At 34.5% G+C, this 23654-nt stretch overlaps 2 protein-coding genes across 3 annotated transcripts in view; both read left to right on the top strand.

Moving 5' to 3' along the window:
- LOC144966907 (transcription initiation protein SPT3 homolog) overlaps positions 1 to 12215 on the top strand; it is a 15073-nt gene extending 2858 nt beyond the window's left edge. The window contains exons 3-12 of the mRNA XM_078903611.1: positions 426 to 512; positions 1455 to 1560; positions 2215 to 2304; positions 3340 to 3401; positions 3987 to 4062; positions 5599 to 5723; positions 8729 to 8890; positions 9806 to 9889; positions 11180 to 11292; positions 11647 to 12215. Of these exons, the coding sequence (XP_078759737.1) occupies positions 426 to 512; positions 1455 to 1560; positions 2215 to 2304; positions 3340 to 3401; positions 3987 to 4062; positions 5599 to 5723; positions 8729 to 8890; positions 9806 to 9889; positions 11180 to 11233 (846 nt within the window). The 3' untranslated portion in view covers positions 11234 to 11292; positions 11647 to 12215. The remainder of the gene's footprint in view (positions 1 to 425; positions 513 to 1454; positions 1561 to 2214; positions 2305 to 3339; positions 3402 to 3986; positions 4063 to 5598; positions 5724 to 8728; positions 8891 to 9805; positions 9890 to 11179; positions 11293 to 11646) is intronic.
- Positions 1 to 23654, top strand: part of LOC144968184 (peptidyl-prolyl cis-trans isomerase sig-7-like) — a 51937-nt gene that overhangs the window by 23189 nt on the left and 5094 nt on the right. Inside the window, exons 1-8 of one of the 2 annotated variants that reach the window (XM_078906274.1) lie at positions 14437 to 14616; positions 16975 to 17042; positions 17890 to 17954; positions 19158 to 19275; positions 19577 to 19719; positions 20321 to 20417; positions 21216 to 21332; positions 22102 to 22242. In XM_078906274.1, the coding sequence (XP_078762400.1) occupies positions 14547 to 14616; positions 16975 to 17042; positions 17890 to 17954; positions 19158 to 19275; positions 19577 to 19719; positions 20321 to 20417; positions 21216 to 21332; positions 22102 to 22242 (819 nt within the window). In that variant the 5' untranslated portion in view covers positions 14437 to 14546. Of the gene's footprint in view, positions 1 to 14436; positions 14617 to 16974; positions 17043 to 17889; positions 17955 to 19157; positions 19276 to 19576; positions 19720 to 20320; positions 20418 to 21215; positions 21333 to 22101; positions 22243 to 23654 lie in introns of those variants that run through there. The other variant, XM_078906276.1, reaches the window with a different exon arrangement.

The raw sequence follows: 23654 nt of genomic DNA, 5'->3' as shown, positions 1-23654 counted from the left end.
CTGTATCCACCAAACTGACACACCGTACCTAGAATACCCATCCAATGCAACCCGTTCGTACAATAAAAAGCCGAATAAATATAAACCCTGTATCCATAAATCTGACACATTATTCATAGAAGACCCATCATCCAATCCAACCTGTTTGTACACGTCACATCTTGGGTCACTGAGTTGGTATTTCTTGCCAAATTAATATAAACCCTGTATCCACCAATCTGACACACCGTACCTAGAATACCCATCCAATCCTATCCAACGCCTTTGTACACATCCCATATTGGGTCATTGAGTTGGTATTTCCTGCCAAATAAATATAAACCCTGTATCCATAAATATTACACATAGAAGACCCACCATCCAATCCAATCCAACCCGTTTGTATCACGTCACATCTTGGTCATTGAGTTGGTATTTCTTGCCAGATACACAAAGCCTGGGACGTGACCACAGCCAGAGGTGACAAGAACATTTCTATAGAGGATGTCCTATTCCTCCTACGAAAAGATAAGGTTTGTACTTATTATTGTTATTGCTATCATCATCATCATCATCATCATCATCATCTTCAACAATATCTTCGCATTAGTGGCCTCCTGTTCATATTCATACATGCTTTGATAAAGGAAATTTTCGTTTCTTTTGAAATAGATATTCAAGAATATTAACATGAATAAAAAACGACACAGTAACCCTAATATCATCACTTTCTAACATTTTGGAGAGGGGGAAAAAATCAAATGTATCAATAAATCTAGAGTTGTAAAAATAATGAAACATTTTAGTCAAAAGAAATATTATTTTTTTAGAATATCAAACCATGTCGCAGGGGAAATAATCCAATTTAAATTTTCTAAACCCTATCAAAAAGTCGTGATTATCTCCTCTATATGAAATGATTTGCATAAACAAAAATTTATGATTGATGTGGCATGTGCATGTGGGAATTTGTCACTCATCGTCTGTAAACGGTATTATGGTACAGGTAATCGCATTCATTCCCACAAATATGACATTTGGGCTTCATTTCTCTTCTTTATGGTGGAAAATATCCTACAACTGAAACATTCAAAGCTGGATATTTTATTAACTTTTTAAAAATCAATGTTTTCCCCTAGCTGAAATAGAAGACTGATCATTTCACTTTACGCCATCAAGATAAGTTTATATGTCAGTTTAATTAATTTTTTTTTTATTTTTTATTTTTTTTTGTATTTTTTTTGGGGGGGGGGGGGGGGGGGGGGGGGGGGTTTTGGGGTTTTGGTTTTTTGTGTTTTTTTTATAAAGAACTTTAAGCATTCCCCAGTGAGACATTAATTATTATTTTTTAAATAATATAATGGAAGTCCTTTGTATTTTTATTATTATAGATATATTTGTTTTTTATATGGTGAAATATTTGAAGTGCAACGAATGCCATTTGTACTTGTGTCTTCTTTCCTGTCATTTGTCAGACCAAACTGAAAAGACTGATTCGATATTACGAAGTCCGAGATTACAAGAATGTCATCAAAGGCAGTCTGAACCCCGACGATGGGAAGAAGGTGGACATCAATCTGTGTATGTACAACATCATCAACACCACATGGCATGTCATACATTATCACATGGCATGTCATACATTATCACATGGCGTGTCATACATTATCACATGGCGTGTCATACATTATCACATGGCGTGTCATACATTATCACATGGCGTGTCATACATTATCACATGGCGTGTCATACATTATCACATGGCGTGTCATACATTATAACATGGCGTGTCATACATTATCACATGGCGTGTCATACATTATCACATGGCATGTCATACATTATCACATGGCATGTCATACATTATCACATGGCGTGTCATACATTATCACATGGCGTGTCATACATTATCACATGGCGTGTCATACATTATCACATGGCGTGACATGATTCATATTCATATTTTGCTATATGATTTTTTTTTTTTTTATATTGTCAAAAATGTATTATATTTTTACCATCTCATGATAAAGGGTTGCGTATCAGGAGAATTTTACAGGAGAGCCAAAAAAAAAAAGAAAACTCGCACACACAAACATTTGCTCCTATATATTTAAATCTGTTAAGTGGTATATCTTTTTCTTTTTTTTTTTTTTTCTAATGAAATATTTTGATAAAAACCATGGAAATGAGTTTAACACTCAAAGATTTATGTTTTCCTCCTTTCTCCATCAGTTCAACTGGACAAGAGTGCAGCAGAGAGACGAGCCATGGGAAAAAATCTTCAAGCTTGCTATGACTTTCTGTCGACAATCGACCAAACAGGTACATGTGGCAATGTGATCTAGTGGTTATGACACTCGCCTTTGGGTTTGAGACCCGCTCTGAGCTGTGCATAGTTTGGTTCTTGGAAAAGGCTCTTTACTCACATTCCCTCACCATACTCACGTTTGAAATGAATGCCTGGCCATTACCAGTGTTGACTCTGTCGGGGGGGGGGGGGGGGGGGAATATCACATTGTTCCCTAACAGGCGTCAGGTCTCATCCTACATGTTTAGTGTTGCTGTTGGCCAGGGACACTTTGTGAAGTGCTCTAAAAACAAACAAAACATAATTTTAAAGACATCTTTCAGCATCTGGCGAGTGCTCAAAGCTTTTTACAAGGGGTCCCTAGGTCATTTATAGGTGTCATACCTATAAGGCGATATACAATTTTTTCCCGATAAAGACAACAGTTCACGGCCAGCTACTCATTTTATACCCGAGTAGAGTGAGAGAATGTGAATAAAGAGCCTTTTCCAAAGACTCTATTATGTGCTGCTTAGAGCAGGACTCGAACCCCACACCTTCTAGTCAGAAAGAGTGTTATTTCACATAGCCACACCGGAAGGTACCATCATTTTATTCTTGTTAGGTTATATATTTATATAACCAACATGGACAGTAATGCTCAGTGTGACCAAATCAGTCGGTTTATATCGCAGGGTACACGGAAATTTGGCCATGGATTGAGTTACTATGTTACAGTACGGAGTTACTTCGATGTGAATGGCATTCTGGTAGATCTCTAATGGAATCTCATATAAAACCAACATACTTTAGTTACTTGTTTTATTAAAATTAAAGATATTTGTCTTTACTGTCTTTTATTCACCGACTTCTTCTTTCAGCTTATCCCACATTATGCAGGTTGCCGCTAATTGTGTATCCAATACTTTCCTTCCCACGTACTCTCTCGTCTGTGAACATGTCCGAACCATTTCAATCTGTCTTCTCTCATCTGACTATTCACGTTATATAAAATATGAAGAAAAAGAAGACAAATGATAATAATTTTCTTTTTTTTTCTCCTCACATAGGAGAGCTCGTATCCTTATTCGATGACAAAGGAGTGGATGTCATCAAACATGAGAGGATGGTGGTGAGTTCTCTTGTGGATGTTTGGATGAGTTTTGAGATTTGGATGGAAAAAAGCATAGATAAATACACATCATTTTTATTATTATTATTATTATTATTATTATTATTATTATTATTATTATTATTATTATTATTATTATTATTATTATTATTATTATTATTATTATTATTATTATTATTATTATTATTATTATTATTATTATTATTATTATTATTATTTTATTATATTATTATTATTATTATTATTATTATTATTATTATTATTATTATTATTATTATTATTATTATTATTATTATTATTATTATTGCTATTAATATTAATATTATTATTATTATTATTATTATTATTATTATTATTATTGTTATTATTATTATTATTATTATTATTATTATTATTATTATTATTATTATTATTATTGTTGTTGTTTTTATTGTTGTTGTTGTTGTTGTTGTTGTTATTATTATTATTATTAAATATAGGGCAAGCCAATAGTGCGGGGTATTGTAGAAATGGCCTGTATGAACTGGCTCCATCTACGAATGACTAAAATCTCTTTCCATTTCTCCATCCATCTTTTTATCCCAGAGGGCAGAACTTCAAGCTCAGGGAATGGATACACAGGCCTACATCGAGTTTTGCAAAGCGAGACAAACCAACTTCAGTAAGAATTACGGGAAATACACACACACACACACACACACACACACACACACACACACACACACACACACACACATTGCATTCTACAAAAAAATAAATAAAAATATATTTAAAAATTGAGCTTTCATATTGGGCAATATCTACTAAACGTGCTTAAAGTGCTTAAATGGGGTCCCTGATCAACAGCAACAAGTAATATGTAAGACGAGACTTGATGCCTGTACTGTTAGGCGATATTACAATTTTCCTGATAGAGACAATGCTGTTAACTGCCAAGTATTCATTTTACACCTGAGTACGGTGAGCGAATTTGAGTAAAGAGCCTTTTACAAGAACTCAACTATGTGCCTTCCTTCTGATCCGAAGCCGAGTGTCATACCACTAGACCACAAGACACCAACAAGTTGCGATGCTACAGACACAATTGTTCGGATGAGCAGAGCGGTTTAAGCCCGCAACTAGTTATGTTCAGCGTCTTTTGTGTTTGGTCAAGCCTTCAAGTTCAGAGAGACTTTTTCTGTTTTGTATGTCCATGAAAAGGGAGCCCTGTGGATTGACTGAGTCTCTTTTGGTGAGAGCCATAGGAAGTATGAAGCATGGGAAACAGGAACTGATGATGAAGATGATGATGTCAATGATAATGATGATGATGTTTCTGATTTATTGGATCAGTTCATTGATTGATTTTTTTTTTAATGTGTTGTGTAATGATTACACACATAATCTGACTGAGTTGATAGAGGGAAGGAGGTGGGGAGGGGGTTTGCTTGTCAGTTCATCTTCATGAGTTGTTTTCATGTTGTTAATCTTATTTATTATATTACTTTATCTCTCTCTCTCTCTCTCTCTCTCTCTCTCTCTCTCTCTCTCTCTCTCTCTCTCTCTCTCTCTCTTTCTCTTTCCCTCTCACCCCCCTCTCTCTCTCTCTCCATCTCTCTGCCTCTCCATCTCTCTGTCCGTCTCCCTCTCCTCTCTCTATGTCCCTCCCACTTCTTTTTTTTTTTCTCTCTCTCTCTCTGCTCCTCCCTGTCTCTCTAATCCATCCATCTATCCGTCCATCCCTTCATCAATCAATCCATCAATCAACTGTTCTGTCTATCTATCTACCTATCTTTTAAGTTATAAAATAAAAACCACGAAAATAACAGTGCTCGACTTTAATATTAAAGGGGCAGTAAATATATAAATATATAACAATTGTTTGCTTCTACAGTTCTGTTTCATGCCACTAGGGCAGTCTATGGGAAGTGTGTGCAATGGGTATTGTTGTTTATAACAACATGAAACAACACTCAATCATAAACAACAAAAACGATTACGCACACTTCCCGTAGATTGCCCTAGTAGCATGAAACAGTACTGTAAAAGTATACATTAATTCTATATCTACCTATTTATCTATCTAATCATTGCAACTTGCGCATCTCTTTCATTGACAGATTTTATCTCAATTCATGCTGGATTATCCTGCATAACACAAAGTCATATTTTTAAAATACCAATAATGAATTTCACTTTCACTGACTTCATATCTCAGGTCAGCGTTACACAAAGTCCCAGCGATTCCGAGATTGGTTAGCAGTCAATGTCAACCCAGAGATAGTCCTCACTCCAACTGCTACAGAGATATTCAGTTATCTGGCCTATGAAACTGTTGCCCAGGTACGATGAGCAATACACATTTTTTTTTGTTAATATACATTCAATAAAGCATCTTATCTTTACACTTAAATGATTTTAAAAAATTTTTAAACGATTACACACCTACACACACTCACATATATATATATATATATATATATATATATATATATATATATATATATATATATATATATATATATATATATATATATATATATATATATATAATATATATATATATTATAAAATCAATTGGATCACAGGCCAAAAGGCTAGGCATTGTCATCAAACAAAATGGGATATCAACAAATGACATCAAAATGTGAGAATTACGTCCCAAATCTTCTCTATGGTTACAGCAACCAATAGGCACGTTTATTAAAACAATCGTAGAGTTGACATTTTCCAACATATTTTCATGCATAGCGTACACAACGACAACAGTTTAGTTGAGACGGTATCCCGTTCTTGACACCTGCTGACCCGGTCACGGTGAGCTGTCAATCACCGAGAGGAATTTATCTAACGGGGATTGCCGTTTCGCTCAATTTAACAATGTTTTGTTTTATTGTCTGGAGTTGAAATATCACTACTTGGTATAAAAGTTTATATTTTCTACTTTTACTGTGTGTTTTTTATTTTTTCATAGTATTACTAGATTTCTCAATATAAGTTATCAATGAACAGTAACAAATTACACAAAAAATATAGTGGGTGCAACATTTCAAAAATTAGAGGGAAAAAAACGTTGCTATGGATTTGTCTGAATTTTATGTATTATAAAGATTAGATGTAAATACTTCTACTCACAAAAAACGTATTTTTCCTCAACAAAAATATATCCGCTACGAGCATTCAAACTCGTCAGTGTAGTTTGGGGCCGGTCTTTATCTGCATTACGTTGATGACAAATCGCATTTTATTCATATCATTGATAATGCCGGATGCTCTTTTTTTCCAATTTTGCTGTTGTTTGGTGACAGGTCTCTGTGCCTTGTTCTCCAAGAAGTCTAAGTCCAAACTTATATTGAGTGATGTGTGGTATGCAATGGTACTCAAGGAGGTGTGTTTTGGGATTATTTTGTTTGGAAAATATTTTCTGTATGTATCCATGTAATGTTTTATTGCACTTTGAAATATTGGATTGTGTCTGCTTTGATCAATTTTGTGTGTGAAATAAAGTTGTGCACATGACTATAGGCCTTGTTTATATTGTCGAAAATTAATCCAATACTGCAAGCGTCGTCAATGATGAGTGGGTCGTGGGTGCAGTTCTTTGTTTGTTGGATATTTGTAAGTGTGAGTTGCGTGTAGACTTTTTCTTGTAAGTATTTGTGGCAGTGGTTGCCAATTAATGACCTACTGTGGTAAGCCTGTGGTGTAATGCGGTATTCTGTCCAATTCAGAGGCAATAGGACCATCCCTGAGGGTGAGTGGCTCGTGCATGAGATTTGAAAGTCTCTCCTGCGTTTTGGAGTTTGTTGTTATATTCTACTATGTCGATATCAATCATGCAAGTGCAACCCGTTTCAAGGTTGATTTATTTATTATTTGCGTCTTGGCAATGAGAAAATACAAAGAAGCTAATGAGTCGTGTGTTCAATGTGCTTTATAATGTGTACTTTTTACACATAAATTATGAGTGTGTTCCTTGCTTGTCCAATGGCGTGTCAGTCCCATAGACTAAAAGAATGTTATTAGAATATTTTGAACATTTAAATGGTTTCCTGCGGGCACGTTTCTATTTCTGTGTTAAATAAATCATACCACATGTCCTACATTATGAATTCAAGGCTTGGTTATGACTTGCAGTTGTGTGATCCATGCTGTAAGAGAAAATTCAAAATTGACTGAGCGATGTAAGCAATGATATAGTGAATTAATGAATAAAATGAGTTTTAAAACACTCTGTATTATCTATGCATACATTTGGAACAAGAAAAACCACAAACTTCACCCAATTTGGTGAAAGAAAGGGGGAGCAGGAAAATTCTAACATATTTTGAAATTGAACTTGGATCATTTACACGTAAGTCTAATGCTCAAGCAGTTGAGCTAAGTTGAGGCCCAACACACAATGTCATTTAAAATTAAGCATTAGCAAGATAATTGAAATTATGCAATTTAAAAATCAAATTAACTCATCGTTGAAAAAATAGAAAAAAAAATATAATTAACAATAAAACTGCAGCGAAATATTACGTTTCAAGAACAAGGCTAAAGAAGTAATATCATTATTACCTCCTGACCTACCGCGGAAAAATAATCGTTACAAAATAATGAAAACTGAAGAGTAAATGAAACTTACCTCATTTCGTAGTAAAACTTGTGCCTTGTGAATCACACCAAAAAAATTTGAAATTTATTAAACGTTTTTTTATAATCCTGAGGTAATTACCAGTAATTTTATTTAAATGTTATAGAAAAATAGGTGAATTTGAATCACAGCTTGTGGAATAAGTACTGGAGGTATTGAAATAAAAGTTGGACCGATGGAAAGAGGAGGTCTGCGAGAATTCTTTGCATTTTGGGTGGAATTGCATCGTCACGAAGATCGTGAGGTTAATTGGTACGGAAATCATCCATTGGTATCACCCAATGTACGTCAAATCTAGTTCTGGGAATTGATATCGGCTGACCGCTGTTGACCCCGGTTACCTGTCGGGTGAGGTTACGTCGGCGCTCGGAACAGCGGGAAACTAAACGGTCAGATTTATAGTGCAGTTCAGACGCCTGAAACAGGATTTACCTAAAGTTCAATAAAGGAATTTGAATGTGGTGAAATTTCAGACTTACATTATTTATAGTTTGGTAGGCTCAGGCTTCTAAACTTTTCTGGGGTAGAGGGGGGTCTCGCACCCGAGGTATATATATATATATAAAATGAGTGAAAATCAACTCACTTTTGTCCAATGCAGCCATTTTGACACTCATTTTATACTGCTCTGAATTTTGCACCAATAATAATTTCACATATATATAATATATTTTTGATTTTTAAAAATGTTCTCTCCCTTTTGTAGCTAGTGGATCTGGCCTTGCTGGTGAAACAAGACCGTCGTGTGGAGCCAGGGAATCCCATGAGTCGATGCAGACCAGCTCTGTGTGTCACGTACTCACAGTTACATTCTGGAAGTCTGCTGGGAAAGGCCGACTCCTCCAGCACGTCTTCAGTCCCCAACATGGTGGGTATACAAAAAAGTTTAAAATTAAAACTTGAGCATTTATATAGCGCAATATCCACTTAATGTGCTCAAAGCATTTTACAAAGGGTCCCTGACCAACAGCATCGTGTAACATGTTGAATGAGACATGACACCTGTTGTTACAATTTTTTTTGGACAGAGACAATGTTGTTAACAGCCAGGTATTCATTTTCCACCTGAGTACAGTGAGAGAATGTGAGTAAACAGCTTTTTTCAAGGACTCGACTATGTGCTGAGTGAGGCTCAAACCCAGGACCTTCCAATCAAAAAGCAAGTGTTAGACTACATAGTCGCACAGTATAGAAACTATAATAGCTAATCCAGGTTGCTTTGTGATCATGTGGTTTGACGATTTGCCTTTGACCTGTGGGTATCTTGTTTCAAGACTTTCTGCAGGTGATCAAACCTTGTGTCCTTGGAGAAGACACTATGATTTTTTATTCAACAGAGACTATACTGTTGACGACGAGGGTCTCATTCTATGCCTGAGTACAGTGAGGGAATTGTTAGCGAAGACTTAACTTTGAACTGCTATAATGAGATTCAAACCAGGGACCCAAAGGTCAGAAGGCAGATGTCATATCACAAGGCCACAAAGCAGTATATGTATGTACGTGTGTGTGTCTGTCTGTCTATGGGTGGGAGTATTTGTGTGTGTGTGTGTTTGTGTATGTCTGTCTGTGTGTGTATGTGTGTTAGTCTGTCTATGCGTTTGAGTTTGTGTATGTATGTATGTATGTATGTATGTGTGTATATCTTTGTGTGTGAGTGTTTGTCTGTGTATGTGTGTTTGTCTGTGTATAATTTCTTACAATCGTTTTTGCCTTATTTTCCATCACCCTCCATCACACTCACAAGTTATTTTCTATTCTCCATCTCTGGAACATTTTCCAGAGTCCTCCCTCAGGCACCAGCTCCAATCCGACCACGCCGACCTCAACCAACCCGTCAAGCAGTAACAAGAAAAAAAGAAAGAGGGTGAGCTCTAGCTGTTTATATTTTAGTTTATCGTGGTTTGATTGGCGACTGTCTAAAGTCTGGGGGTCCCAATCGCTCAGTTGGTAGAGCACTCGCTTCACACACAGAGGGACCAGTCGTGTACAGTCAAGATATTTTCTTACCCTCCTGTCCACCCAACAGTGGTTTGGTAGCTGGGTCTGTTAGATCTGGTGGAAAGTACTTTGTGATAGACTAGCGTCCTATCCAAAGGTAGCAAGCAATTGCTATTGTCCATTTCACACTGTAAAAACGGGGATGAACTCTGGATCCATGGGCCTCATGTCTCTGGACTACTTTTTTTCTATCTAAAGTCCAAATATGTCACCCATCACCTCAAATCAGTATCATGTTGAGATGACTGAGATGCTGAAAATTGAATTTATAGCCCAAAATATCAGACTTGGGTTGAGTTTTAATGTTTTATGGAGGAGAATGATTACAGTATTTTACTTGAACTTTTTTAAATCTCGCAATATCCACTTAACATGCTCAAAGTGCTTTACAAAGGACCAACAGCAACATGTAATATGTAGAACGAGACATGATGCTTGTTAGGAGATATTACATTTATTTTCCGACAGAGACAACATTGTTAACAGCTAGGTACTAATTTTACACCTGCGTACTGTGAGAGTATGTGAGTAGAAAGCCCATTCCAAGGACTCAACTATGTGTATCTCAGAGTGGGAATTGAACCCAGAACCATCTGATCTGAAAGCGAGTGTCATACCACAAGACCACATAACCTCCGTTTTAGAACGACAAAAACCAATAATTCATAGTTTTGACAGAAAACCATTTTGAGATGATAGATCTTATTTTTGTAACACATTTATTTATTTATATCCTTCGTTCTTTCTTTCTTTCTTTCTATCTTTCTTCTTCTTCTTCTTCTTCTTCTTCTTCTTATTATTATTATTATTATTATTATTATTATTATTATTATTATTATTATTATTATTATTATTATTATTATTGTTGTTGTTGTTGTTGTTGTTGTTGTTGTTGTTGTTGTTGTTGTTGTTGTTGTTGTTGTTGTTGTTGTTGTTATTATTATTATTCTTTTCTTCTTCTTTTTCATCTGTGCCATGCATCCTGCTTATGTGCAAGTACCCTCCATACAAAGCTTTTTAATTGATTCCTGTCTTTTTTTTATGTGGCCAAAGTATGATATTGTTATTTATTATGATATTTCCTTGTCATTTACTCATAAAAAAGTGTTATGTTTAAAATATTTTACATAGCTTTTTATTTTCTTTGCCTATGTAGAGTGGACCCCAGCCAATATGGACTATTCTTGGGACACGACCATTATGCCCTTAGATGTACAGGAAGCGATGAGAAGATATTACTCAGACATCAGCCCTTTGGCTTCCATCATGGTACGTCCAAGGATGGGGATAGATTAATACGCTGTTCTCTGGTGTTATGAGAGACTACAGCTCACATTTTTATAAAGTACAATATCCAACAAAAAATTAATTTAAAAAGTAAAAAAAAGCTATCTGCCTTCCAATTTTGATCGGAAATTGAATTTGAATGTGAATGGTTAATGTGCAAATGCCTGCAGGCCTATGAATGCAACATTTTGTTGACAGTGATTTAACAAATAAACTTTGATTGTCGTTATATTTTTAGCCCGACAGTCGTATGAAGGATGTAAGTATATTAAATATTACTGTTATATTTGTTGACTAATTATTTTTTTAAATAACCAGACTTGTTTTCATCCCCAGAAATTCAACCCCAACAACAACCCTTGGCAGAAAACGTTGTGTAGCTGATGACGTCAGAATGGACACGCCTTGGATCTGATAGAAATTAAATCATCATTAATGATGAGCTTTCCTTGTTGTTGTACAGACTTTTATTCCGAATGGGAGACAATTTCAATGCATGTTGTTATATATGTTTTGATAAATACTCACAGGCTAAATGATTTGTTGAATACAAAATATATGGACAAAATTGAATATAACGACAACTTCGAAAAAGAACAAAAAATGGTTGAAGAGGAGTTTTAAACCCGAAATATTCTGTGTTTGGCAATTTGTTCTTTCTTGAGGCTGTTATATTCATATTTTTTTACAGTCCACAGCTTGAAGCAGTTTTGTATCAATGATAAAAAATATAGAACTGTTTCATTTTATGTTTGTATCAGGCATTGTTTTATTGATGTCATCATCTCATTGTTGATCTCCTGAACTTTTTTATTTCATTCTTCTATTGTTATTCCTGTAATTGTAATTTATTTCATGTCATTAATCATGACTTGCTGAATAAATTGTTCATATTTAAAAAATCACTTATTTTGCCGGGGTTTTTTAAAATCAAATATTCAATTAAAAATAAATAATGAACAAAGATTAATAAAACAGCTTCAAAAAAAAAAAAACAGAACAAAATACCAAACATGAAATGTTTCAGGTTCGGAATCCTTCTTCACCCAATAACCAAAGCAATAAAAACATTAATTAATACATCACTAAAATCGAGACAGATGACGAGTACAATCTCCAAATGACATTTAAGTGATGTATTAATGTTATTATTGTTTTGTTATTGGCTGAAGAAGGGTTTTGAGCACGAAACCTGTGTATTGTTCTTTTTTAAAAACTGTTTTATAAATTTTTGTTCAATATATTATCTTACAATCCACATCTCCTAGTTTAGTATCAATTCAAAATAAGGTGGTGTTGCGACTGTAAGATAGTGCCAGAATGTAATAAATATGGGGTTTCCCATATAGAACACTCAATCAAGGGGACTGATATCCACTCTTGGTGTCGTTTATATTTTTTTTCTGAGTTCCCTGACCAGTCAGCAATGATTGAGTAGCTGGGTCTTTTAGATCTAGTTAAAGTATTTTGAACTATACCAGCATTCTGCCCAAGGATAGTTGGCAATTGCAACTGCCTATTTAATGCTATAGAGACTGAGATATATCTATATAGGTACTTCAGCTACAGGAGCATTGTTTCTGTAAGGGAATTCTTTTTTAAAAAACTGAAGTAAGTTCATTCTCATGCTACCTTCAAGCAGTGTGGATTGTTTTACAGACTGTCTTCATCTGACCACACTAAACTCCAAAGTAAATAACAAATCAAAATATTACTCATTTTATGGCGGTGGGAGATCGTTTTCAACAACACTTGGTCCTCAGATATGGAATATCCTTTTCAAGGCCATTCGTGGAACGTCAAGTGTTGATGCTTTTTAATCAAAGTAGTAACATTAAGAGTGTGCATTCACTTGGGAGTGGGGTAGTCTGTAGCAGCGCTCCTTTCTCTTTTCTTCTGAGCACACACACACACACACACACACACACACACATATATATAATATATATATATATATATATATATATATATTATATATATATATATATATATATATATATATATATATATATATATATACACACAAACACACACACACACAAACACTGGAACAAGCCGGAAATCCAACTATAAGTAATCATACACACTAGATGAGACCAGCGACCTTTGAACAGGGTCTGAGGTGTCATTTATGCTGTATACTGTATAATATATCTTCTATCCTCTAAATCTGTTTTACCTTTCCATGCTCTCTATCTTGTTTTGGATTGAGATTGTTCGGGGGTTTTTCATGGTCCTTGCAGGGATCCTTATATGAGAGGGGAAGTCAAATGCAGAGTTCCTTTTTTTTAGAGATGACATCTTTTCCCTTGTATATCTCTCTTTTATGTACCAGTCTATAGTTTTAATTTGGAAGCATTTGAGAGGAATCCTTTGTGCCTGAAATGGCCTTCTGGATAATGTCAAAATAGGGACATTGATAAATTGCCAATGGTCTCTTTTATTCCTAATTTTAAACATCCCTTTGTTTTACTTTTTCTTGTGCGCCATTAATTGTAAATCATTTCTTTCTTTTTACTGGCGCTAGCATGATCTCAAAGTGTCGCAAGCGCAATAAAAACCTCACACACAAAAAAAAAAAAAAACAAACAAAAAACATAAAAACATTCTCATGTTTTTACTCGTTAATTACATTTTCGCTTTGTTTTATGAATAATATATTTCGCTCTACTTACAACAAGAGATGAAGTGAGTAGAAAAGTGCCAGAAGACAAAAGAGAATAAAAATTTTTCACGGAGGCGATGGGGTTTGAATCTGCGACCTTATTGGTACGACAACCTGTTCCCTTACTTGTTTAATCTCCCTTTGTCTTATTTTTGTTCCCCGTGTGAGTGCAAACTTGTAATGATTCAAACTTGAAACTTGAGCATTTGCATAGCGCAATATTCACTAAACGTACTCAAAGCGCTTTACAAGGGATCCCTAAAAACAGCAACCCGTGACATGTAGGACGAGACTTGAAACATTCGTGTTTCCATTTTACTGGCTCTATGTATGAACTAAAAGTATTACCAGTGTCTTTTAGAGAGAGAGAGAGAGAGAGAGAGAGAGAGAGAGAGAGAGAGAGAGAGAGAGAGAGAGAGAGTCGATATAAAAATGATACGAATGAATCACTGCCTCAACTACAACACTGATGCACACTCTTTATTTGGTATGCGACGAAATAGTGATGTTGAAGTTGATTTGAAAGGAAGGGAATCAAAATCAAAATAGCAAAAGAACAACACAATTGAAGATGTCTGTAATAATCGAGACATCCATTGGTGACATAATAGTAGATCTGTACACAGAAGAACGACCAAGATGTAAGTATCACGTCTAACCCAACGGGGTTTTTAGGGGTCAGGATCTTTTTTGGCACCGGTATCATGATTGTTGATTTGGTTCGTTGAAGTTGATTGATTGATTTACTTGATTTTGATGAATGCATTCGCGTCAACGGTTCAAATTTGGATCAAATTTTCCATTTTGATGATTAAAAACTTTATTTAAGATATAAGTCATTAAGTTGGTAATCTCATTAAGTTCTCTGCTCCTCCTACTCCTAGGCAGTTTAGTGAGCAGCAGCAGTGGCAGTCAAATTTTGACCCAACTCGCCCATAGGAAAGTTGTGACTGGAAATTGCCGTTCGCGTTTTAGGGTTCAATTAAAGATGCATAACTTCGTTATAAAGAGGAATATCGCAGATATTTTGGTATCATTATTTTCGTCTTTCAATTTCCTTTTAAATGGTGCCAATTAAGGAAAAATCCATTAATATTTCCAGAAGTTATATGAACTTAAAATTTGGCAATTTTCAAATGCATTTATTTTTTTATTTACCGCGTGTGTTTTTAAAATTTAAACGCTTGTTTTTAGAATAACATCTAAACTTTATTCATGCCAAATTTCAGGGCTCTATATCGATGCGCAGACACCTTTTAACTCTGCGCCGAAATGCCTTGTTTACATTATCTTCTCATCATGGCTGCCGGGCGATATCGATATCCATATCGATATTTTAAATTTAGTTATGTATTATGTTAAATTTAGTCCATAATATTTTCAGTACTATTATTTCCTATGTTTTTATTTTGAATACATACTTTCCAACTTTATTTATAGGCATTTTAAAGTTTTTGTTTTAAAAGTTTGTATATTTCTTCTCTTTGTGAAATTCGATATTAATAATATCGATATTTTAAAAATACCAATTGCTTTAATTTTATTTTATTTTACTTTGCCATCAAGTCATCAAGTTTCTTTCCCATATGTTTATATATGTTTATCATGTGTATCCATATTTTAAAGGCCTTAGCCTTCATAATTATTATGGTAAGAAGTTCTGTCAGTTTTGACACCCCCATATCTTGAGAGAGAAGGGGGGGGGGGGATAAAATTATATTAATTGTCAGTTCAAATGATGTAATAGCAATAAACCCAAAGTGGTTCAGCAGAATTTTTTAAAGTATTAAAAGCCAGAACTTTCCTTCTAATTATAATAGGGAATCTGTTTCAATTTATTTGAACTTTTTCAATCTACCATTTTATTTGATTTATATGCAATTAAATTGCCATAGGTAAAAATAAACTCATTATGTCATTACACAACATGTTTATATCTTTTCATTTAAATACTCTCAAACCCTTTTTTATTCTCTATGTATTAATTAAAAGAGGGTAATTATTTAAAATTGTTTCAGTGAGATTTTGGGGATAAATCCAAAAGTGATAGAGCAAATTCTTTCTTACGTCTAGCCGAGTTTTTGATTATGTAACATTTGCGTCATATTATGTAATAATGTGTTAATTTGAAATGTTTATCTTCCTCTTTATTAATGTAAATGCATTGTCCTCGATAAGACGAACATTTTGGTATACAATATATGATAAGAACTCCATATTGACTGTTTTAACCATTTTTTATTAACATCACGCGTTTTCGGTCACAACTTTGCAATGGTAATTTTGGGGTAAAAATCGGTCTGAAATTTCAGACTTTGAACTGCCGTAACTACATTTCTAATCAAGATAGAAACAAAATTCAAACTGTTTTTTAATCTGTGTTGCCAGCTCTTTCATATGACATTGGCTTCAAGTGTGTGAGGTACATTTAGAATTTCTATTAAACTCCCTACTACTCCTCCACTTCCTCCTCCTTTCCTCCGCCTCCTCCTCCTCCACTTCCTCCTTCTCCTCACTCCTTCTCTTTTTCTTCTTCTTCTTCTTCTTCTTCTTCTTCTTCTTCTTCTTCTTCTTCTTCTTCTTCTGCTTCTCCTAGTCAGATTGAACGTTACTTTTCAATGTTCCATAATTTCCCTTATGATTCTAGTTGAAATTGAAGTTGTTAATATACTGTTTCAATCGATCTGTTGAGTTCATTATTACCAACCAGACATTATATCTGCTACTACTTTCACAAGAAGAGCATTAACCTTGATGCAGCTCAGACTTCAATTTCCTCATAAGATAGGGTCTACGTTTACAATCAGCTAGATAAAGGGATAAATTATGATTTCAAATGAAATACAGTCCTGCTCTCAACAGGTTATAGTTATAAATATAATATATATATTACTTTCAATGATCATATTATGGGGCTTTTGACTATTACTGTATGTTCACTTGTTCACTATCTTGTTTTATCTCTGTACCATAATTACTTTGATTTATATTTTCTTTAGGTTGTATGAACTTTCTCAAGCTCTGCAAAATGAAATATTACAATTTTTCTTTGTTTCACACTGTGCAGGTGAGCGTAGATAAGTTTGTTTTTTTAATGATGAATGTTATAGACATAATGGACTTTTCTTTATCAATTTTTAGCCGGTAAAGCCAGTGGTTCCAAGTGCAATTGAGATTTTTTCATCCCCTTTCCCGTCCACCCGTTATATCTTGCAGAAAGTACTCTGGGAAGGCTAATGTCTCTTTCCAAGCAGTTGCAAGTAAAATGTATTGTTGGGTCCTTGGAAAAGGCCTCTTTACTCACGTGTAAAATGAGAACCTGGCTGTTAACAGTGTTGTCTCTGAAAAGATTGTAATATTGCCTAACAAGCGTCATTTCTTGTTCCACATGTTATATTCTGCTGTTGGTCAGGGACCCTTTGCAAAGCTCTTTGAGCAGGTTTAGTGGGTATGTGCTATATAAGAGCTTGAGTTTTTTGGGGGGCGTTTTCGTGTTTTTTTTTTATTTTTAAGAAACAAACAGAAAAAAACTGACCTACATGTCATTTTCTCAAGTCTCTGGCTGTAGCTCTGGTTTTGGAAAAGGCTCTTTACTCACAATCTCTCACCATACTCAAGTATATAATGAGTATCTGGTAGATAACATCATTGTCTCTGACAAAAGTAATTGTAAAACTGCACCTTAAAATTGACATTTCTCGGCCTATATGTTCAGTCTAGCTGTTGCGTTTGGATCACTTCTAAAGTCCTATGAGCACATTGTGTGAATATCACTCTATATAAAGATTACTTATTTTTTAAAATTCTTTTTTTATGTTTTGTTTTTGTTTTCATTTTGTTTGTTTGTTTGTATTTTTTGAACAGCCATACTACAATTGATGTTAGTAACCTCTTTTGTAATCTCTCATCATCAGAAAAATTTAGTAGCCCAGACAGGTGATCCCACAGCGACAGGCAGAGGGGGCGAGTCAATATTTAGGTAGGATTTTTTTCATCACTTTATAGCTTTGCTGACCAAAATCTATCCTTTGGGATTCATAAATACTTAGCATATTCAAGATTTTAATCCGCTATCATTCTATGATTAAAAAAAAATTTTCTTTGTTTTATTTTTTGTTTTTGTTTTTAATTTATTGTTTTTCTGTGTTGACAAGCTTAAACATGTATCAAAGACTTTGCGTCACTCTAGGTGTAACAAATATTAAGATAGATATCCCAGAATGAATAATTGGAATTTGAAGAATTTATTTGTGGATCAGCATATGTCAATGTTATGATATCACTATATCTGTTAGGATTAGTTTGAAGGACTCAGATCCATTCATAGCCTTTAACATGTGTCTGATTTATTCACCAATTCATGTACAGATCTTAAATCTGAAAATTTGTTGCATAATTCATACTGTTTGTGAATGAAATTATGCTATGTTTTATAAATAATGTAGAGAGAACAAAAAAAAAAAGCTAGAAGAAGAAGCTACACTCATTCACACAGATGCAAACACACAAGATTAAATCAATATTTCATTTTCATGAAGTAGGCAGTACTTAGTTCATGACAGTCTCACCCTCACAATATAATGTATGTTTTAAACGGGGAGGACAGATTCTATTTGAGCTTTTTAATATGCATCATAATCATATTGTTGTTTTTTGTATGGCTATGTGGTATGACCCTCGCCTTTGGATCTGAAGATCCTGGGTTCGAGTCCCGAGCTGTGCATAGTTAAGTCCTTTAAAAAGTCTCTTTACTCACATTCTCTCACCGTACTCAGGTGTAAAATGAGAACCTGGCCATTAACAGGGTTGTCTCTCAAAAAAAAAAATTGTAATATCGCCTAACAGGCGTCATGTCTCATCCTACATATAGAGTATTACTGTGGCCAGGGACCCATGTCTTTGAGCATGTTTAGTGGATATTGTGCTATATAAAAGCTCCAGTTTTTTTATTATTACTGGTTGTTTTTGTTTGTTTGTTTGGTTGTTTTTTGGGGGGTTTTTTCAGTATCTTTCAATTACATTTTCTACTTCATCATTCGGCTTACTTTAGTCTACTATGAGGTGGCATCAGGCTTAAATCACTGTATCTCTTTTATAAACGTATATCTGATAATATTTATATAATATTTTTTTCATGCTTTCTATTTTCCAATCACCATAAACCCCAAATAAATGGCAACAGTTTGATGTATGGGGAACAAGCCCGGTTCTTTGAGATGGAAATTGTTCCCAGAATTCCTCACACCAAGAAAGGCCTTTTGTCTATGGTGAACAATGGAAGTGGAATGCATGGTTCTCAGGTGATGATGATAATGATAATAGTATCAATTATATTAATAATAATAATAATAATAATAATAATAATAATAATAATAATAATAATGATAATAATAATAATAATAATATTGATGGTGATGATAATAATAATATTAATGATGATAACATGAAACAAAAACAGTTACTTCATCGATATCTCATTATAATAGATCCAGTACTTTCCTATTGTTTTTGTTTTATGCTCTGGTTTTTATATTTAGTTTATGACCAATATTTTTCCTATCCTAATTGCTAATTGTTAACCCTGATTGAAACTGTCCTCAGTTCTTCATCACTTTAGCCGATAGTGTTGATTATCTTAACAACAAGCACACCGTATTTGGAGAAGTAGCCGAGGGCATGGACATTGTTGATAAGTTGAATGATGCCTTTTGTGATGACAGGAACAGACCTCATCAGGATATCAGGTAAAAATGGGCATACTTGTATTTATTATTATTATTATTATTATTATCATTATTATTATTATTATTATTATTATTATTATTATTATTATTATTATTAATATTATCATTATTATTATTATTATTATTATTATTTATTATTAATAATTATTAATATTATTGACATTCTTATCACTTCAATGTCAGTGATGTGATTAACATGATGAACAAAATACGACTCAAAAGTCGTTCTCATAAAATGAAAGAATGTACAAAATCTGGTTTGCCATTTTCTTTCTCTGTCAGTCACCTTTAATTTTTTTTTATTGATACCAGTCAGTTTTGCCTTACATCTGAGTGGTTCCATGCACCGAAAACTGACCAAACTAAATTGCAATATGAGCATGAAAACAACGAAAAAGAAGAAATAAGCACTGAAGACAGTAACAACTGGCTGATAGGCGACTAGCCTGACTACAGCTGTAACAGTAAAGTAAGAAACAAACCAAGGTCATGGTTTTATGAGTTATCATTTGTGTGTGTGGGTGTGTGTGAGTGGAAAGGAGTTTGGAGGAATTACTTTCTATTTACATGCTATAATCTGTCTTTTTGTTTGACATAATAGGATTTACCACACCGTTATCCTGGACGATCCTTACGATGACCCAGATAAACTTGCCTTTCCATCAAAGTCACCTCCACCGACACAGGAAATGTTGGATGTAAGATATAAAATATAGATATGTAAAAATAGTAACAAAAAAGATGAAAATGGAAAGACTCCGAATGGGGACAATACAACCAGAGCTGAAGCCTTTCCATTTTCACATTTTTGTTAGTATTTTTACGATCGCAGGCTTCAGGTAGCTCCCACATCTCTCTGATGTAGATAAGTAAAGACATTAGAGTCTTAGAATGGCATAGTTATTTTTCTATTATCAATTATCAAATTAAATGTGTCCCACGTTCTCAATCCAGTAATATGTCTCAAACCTGCCTTCTTGACAATCTAAAAAATTGCAAATTTTTGGGAGATAAATATTGTAGTCACTACAATTAACTTTAAAAAGCAATAGTTTGGCCTCACAAGGATTAAATAACACTTCAAACTACTCTTGTCTGAAGGATAAATTAAATTAATAGTGTTTTAATTCCACAACAAAACATATTTTATTGACATATGCCAAATAGTTACTTTATGGTTTTGACATAACCAGCATCTTATAGGCTTTCTTTCATATATTGCTTTTAAAATTAAAATTAAATTGTGTTCTAGTGACAAAGAGGGGGGGGGGGGGGGGGGGGTGGCATAACAAGGAGAGATAATCAGGCTATTTGATGTTCTCTAACAAGGAGACCAGGTTGTCAAACATTGTCTTCATCTTTGTGTTTGCCACTTTTCTATCGTTATCTTTTAAAATTGTATCCACCCTTTAATCAAATTATGTCTAGGATTTGCTCTTACGCAAACAATGAATAGAATTTATACTTAAATATCTATGCCCATTTTTGTATCTTAGAGTGACAGAATACCATGTGACGCAGATATTGAAGACGAGCAGGGGATGACAGATGAACAACTGACAGAAATGGCAGCTGAACGAGAGGCCAAAGCGAATACACAAATTTTAGAAATGGTAAGACAGCAGCACGTATTTGACTTCATAATTGGGTAGAATTGAACATGACTGATATTATGAAAATACAGGTCAAGATACATAGCAATATCTAAAGGTGTCACATTTTATCTTTCAGGTCAAGTGTAGCAGTTGGCTTGGGATAATGTATACAGTACTTTGAGCACATTAAGTGGATATTGCATTATACAAATGCTTAATTTTTTTGGGCTTTGCTTTTAATTCTTGCAATTGATTTATTTGCTTTCTGAATATATTTGTTGATATGTGAATTAATATTCTCTTAGCAACATGACTTGCTAGATTTTAAACTGAAGCTATTAGTTTAAAAAGATCTTAGCATGCATTTGTTGTCCTTACTTCCGGACCAGCTGAGCTTTAGCCCTTCAGTCTTGTGCCAATCAGTAAAAGTTGGATGTCATTTGTCGTTGTTTCATGTGACTGCACAATGTATTTGTGTGGGAAAACCTATATTTAAAAATTTGGCCTGAAAACTTGTCCTTCACATATCATTGATTGAAATAACCCTGATTTTGACAGAGTTCTCAAACCTGGGACTTCACAAAGGCTTCCTTAAAGTCCCAGGTTTGAGAGTTTTTGCCTTGATGAGGGTTATTTAAATCGATCGATATTTGAAGGACGAGTTTTCTCGCCAAATTTTTAAATACGAGTTTTTCTAGAGTACAAAAGTTAACTGGTTAGATCTAAATATCATCAACTTTATTCATTCTCAACTCTTTTTTGCTTTGTCTTTTGATTTCTTTGCCAGGTTGGAGATTTACCAGACCAAGACCTGGCCCCACCAGAGAATGTTCTGTTTGTTTGCAAGTTGAACCCTGTCACAACATCAGATGACTTGGAAATCATTTTCTCTCGATTCGGTTCGGTCGTCAGCTGTGAAGTCATAAAGGTATTAGTTTATATTCTTGGTAATCTATCTAGATTGCACTCCTTTTACTCCATGGGAGCCTGGAAAATCTCCGGAAGATCTTGTGCGGCTATATACTCGCTTTCGGATCTGAAGGTCCTGGTTCGAGCCTCGCTCTGCGCATAGTTGAGTCCTTGGAAAAGGCTTTTTACTCACATTTTCTCACCGTACTCAAGTGTAAAATGAGTACCTGGCTGTTAAAAGCATTGTCTCTGTCCGAAAATAATTGTAATATCGCCCAACAGGTGTCACATCCCATACTATATGTTAAATGTTGCTGTTGACCAGGGACCCCTTGTGAAGTGCTTTGAGCACATTTAGTGAATATTGCACTGTATAAAATTTAATTTAAGATCTCCAGAGGTCAGTGCATGTCTGGTGGAGAGTAGACTTACTATCTGAGCAAACACGAAGGAAAAGAAGAAGAATCACAAAGAGACCAGGATCAATCCTGGGTGTTGTCAAAATTTTATTCTGACTCCCCTGTCTACTCAGCAATGATTGGGTGGCTGGGTCTGCTAGATCTGGGGAAAAGTGCTTTGTGACAAACTAGCGTTTTATTCAAAGGGTAGCAAGCAATTGCTATTGTCTTCAATACTACAGAAACAAGGATAATTTCTGGCTCTATGGGCCTTTTGGTTCTAAAGAACTTTTTATAACTTTTTATATCTGACTGTTAGGCGATATTACAATTTTTTCTGACAGAGACAACGGTGTTAACGGCCAGGTATTCATTTTACACCCAAGTACGGTGAGAGAATGTGAGTAAAGAGCTTTTTCCGAGGACAACTATGCACCGAGGGAGGCTCGAACGAAGGACCTGCCAATCTGAAACGATTGTCATACCACATGACCACATAGCCTATAGCCGCACATATGCCTTTGGTTAGGAAGAAACAGATGATTCTGCTAATTCTGTAAACTATAGAATATATTATTAAAATTTGGTTGTAAATTTTGAATTCTTGGTTCATACAGATTTAGTTTCCTTAAACCTTGAATTTTTGTCTAAAAATATTCAGAGTTTTGTTTGATGTCTGTGGTAGGTCAGGGTGACCGTTAGCAAACATCATTGTACAGTTTTGTGGTCTTGTGGTGTGACACTAGCCTTTGGACCATCAGGTTTCTGGTTCAAGTCCTGCTCTAGTTGGTGCAACGTTGAGTCCTTGGAAAAAACTCTTTACTCATATTCTCACACTGCACACTGGTGTAAAAGGAGTACCTGTCAAAAACACACAAAAATTGGAATAGCACCTGTGTATGAAATGTGCCTTCTGTCTTTAATAATGCAATAAGTTGTGCTTTCTGTTTATATTTTTATTAAATTGTGCTTTCTGTCTTTAAATAACGTTGTGCTTTCTGTATTTGAATATTGTTATGCTTTCTGTCTTTAA

This window comes from Berghia stephanieae, chromosome 3 (genome assembly GCF_034508935.2).
Source record: "Berghia stephanieae isolate SIO BIC M18660-M18661 chromosome 3, UCSD_Bste_1.3, whole genome shotgun sequence".
Lineage (NCBI taxonomy): Eukaryota > Metazoa > Mollusca > Gastropoda > Nudibranchia > Aeolidiidae > Berghia > Berghia stephanieae.
This window is presented reverse-complemented; position numbering and strand designations above follow the sequence as displayed.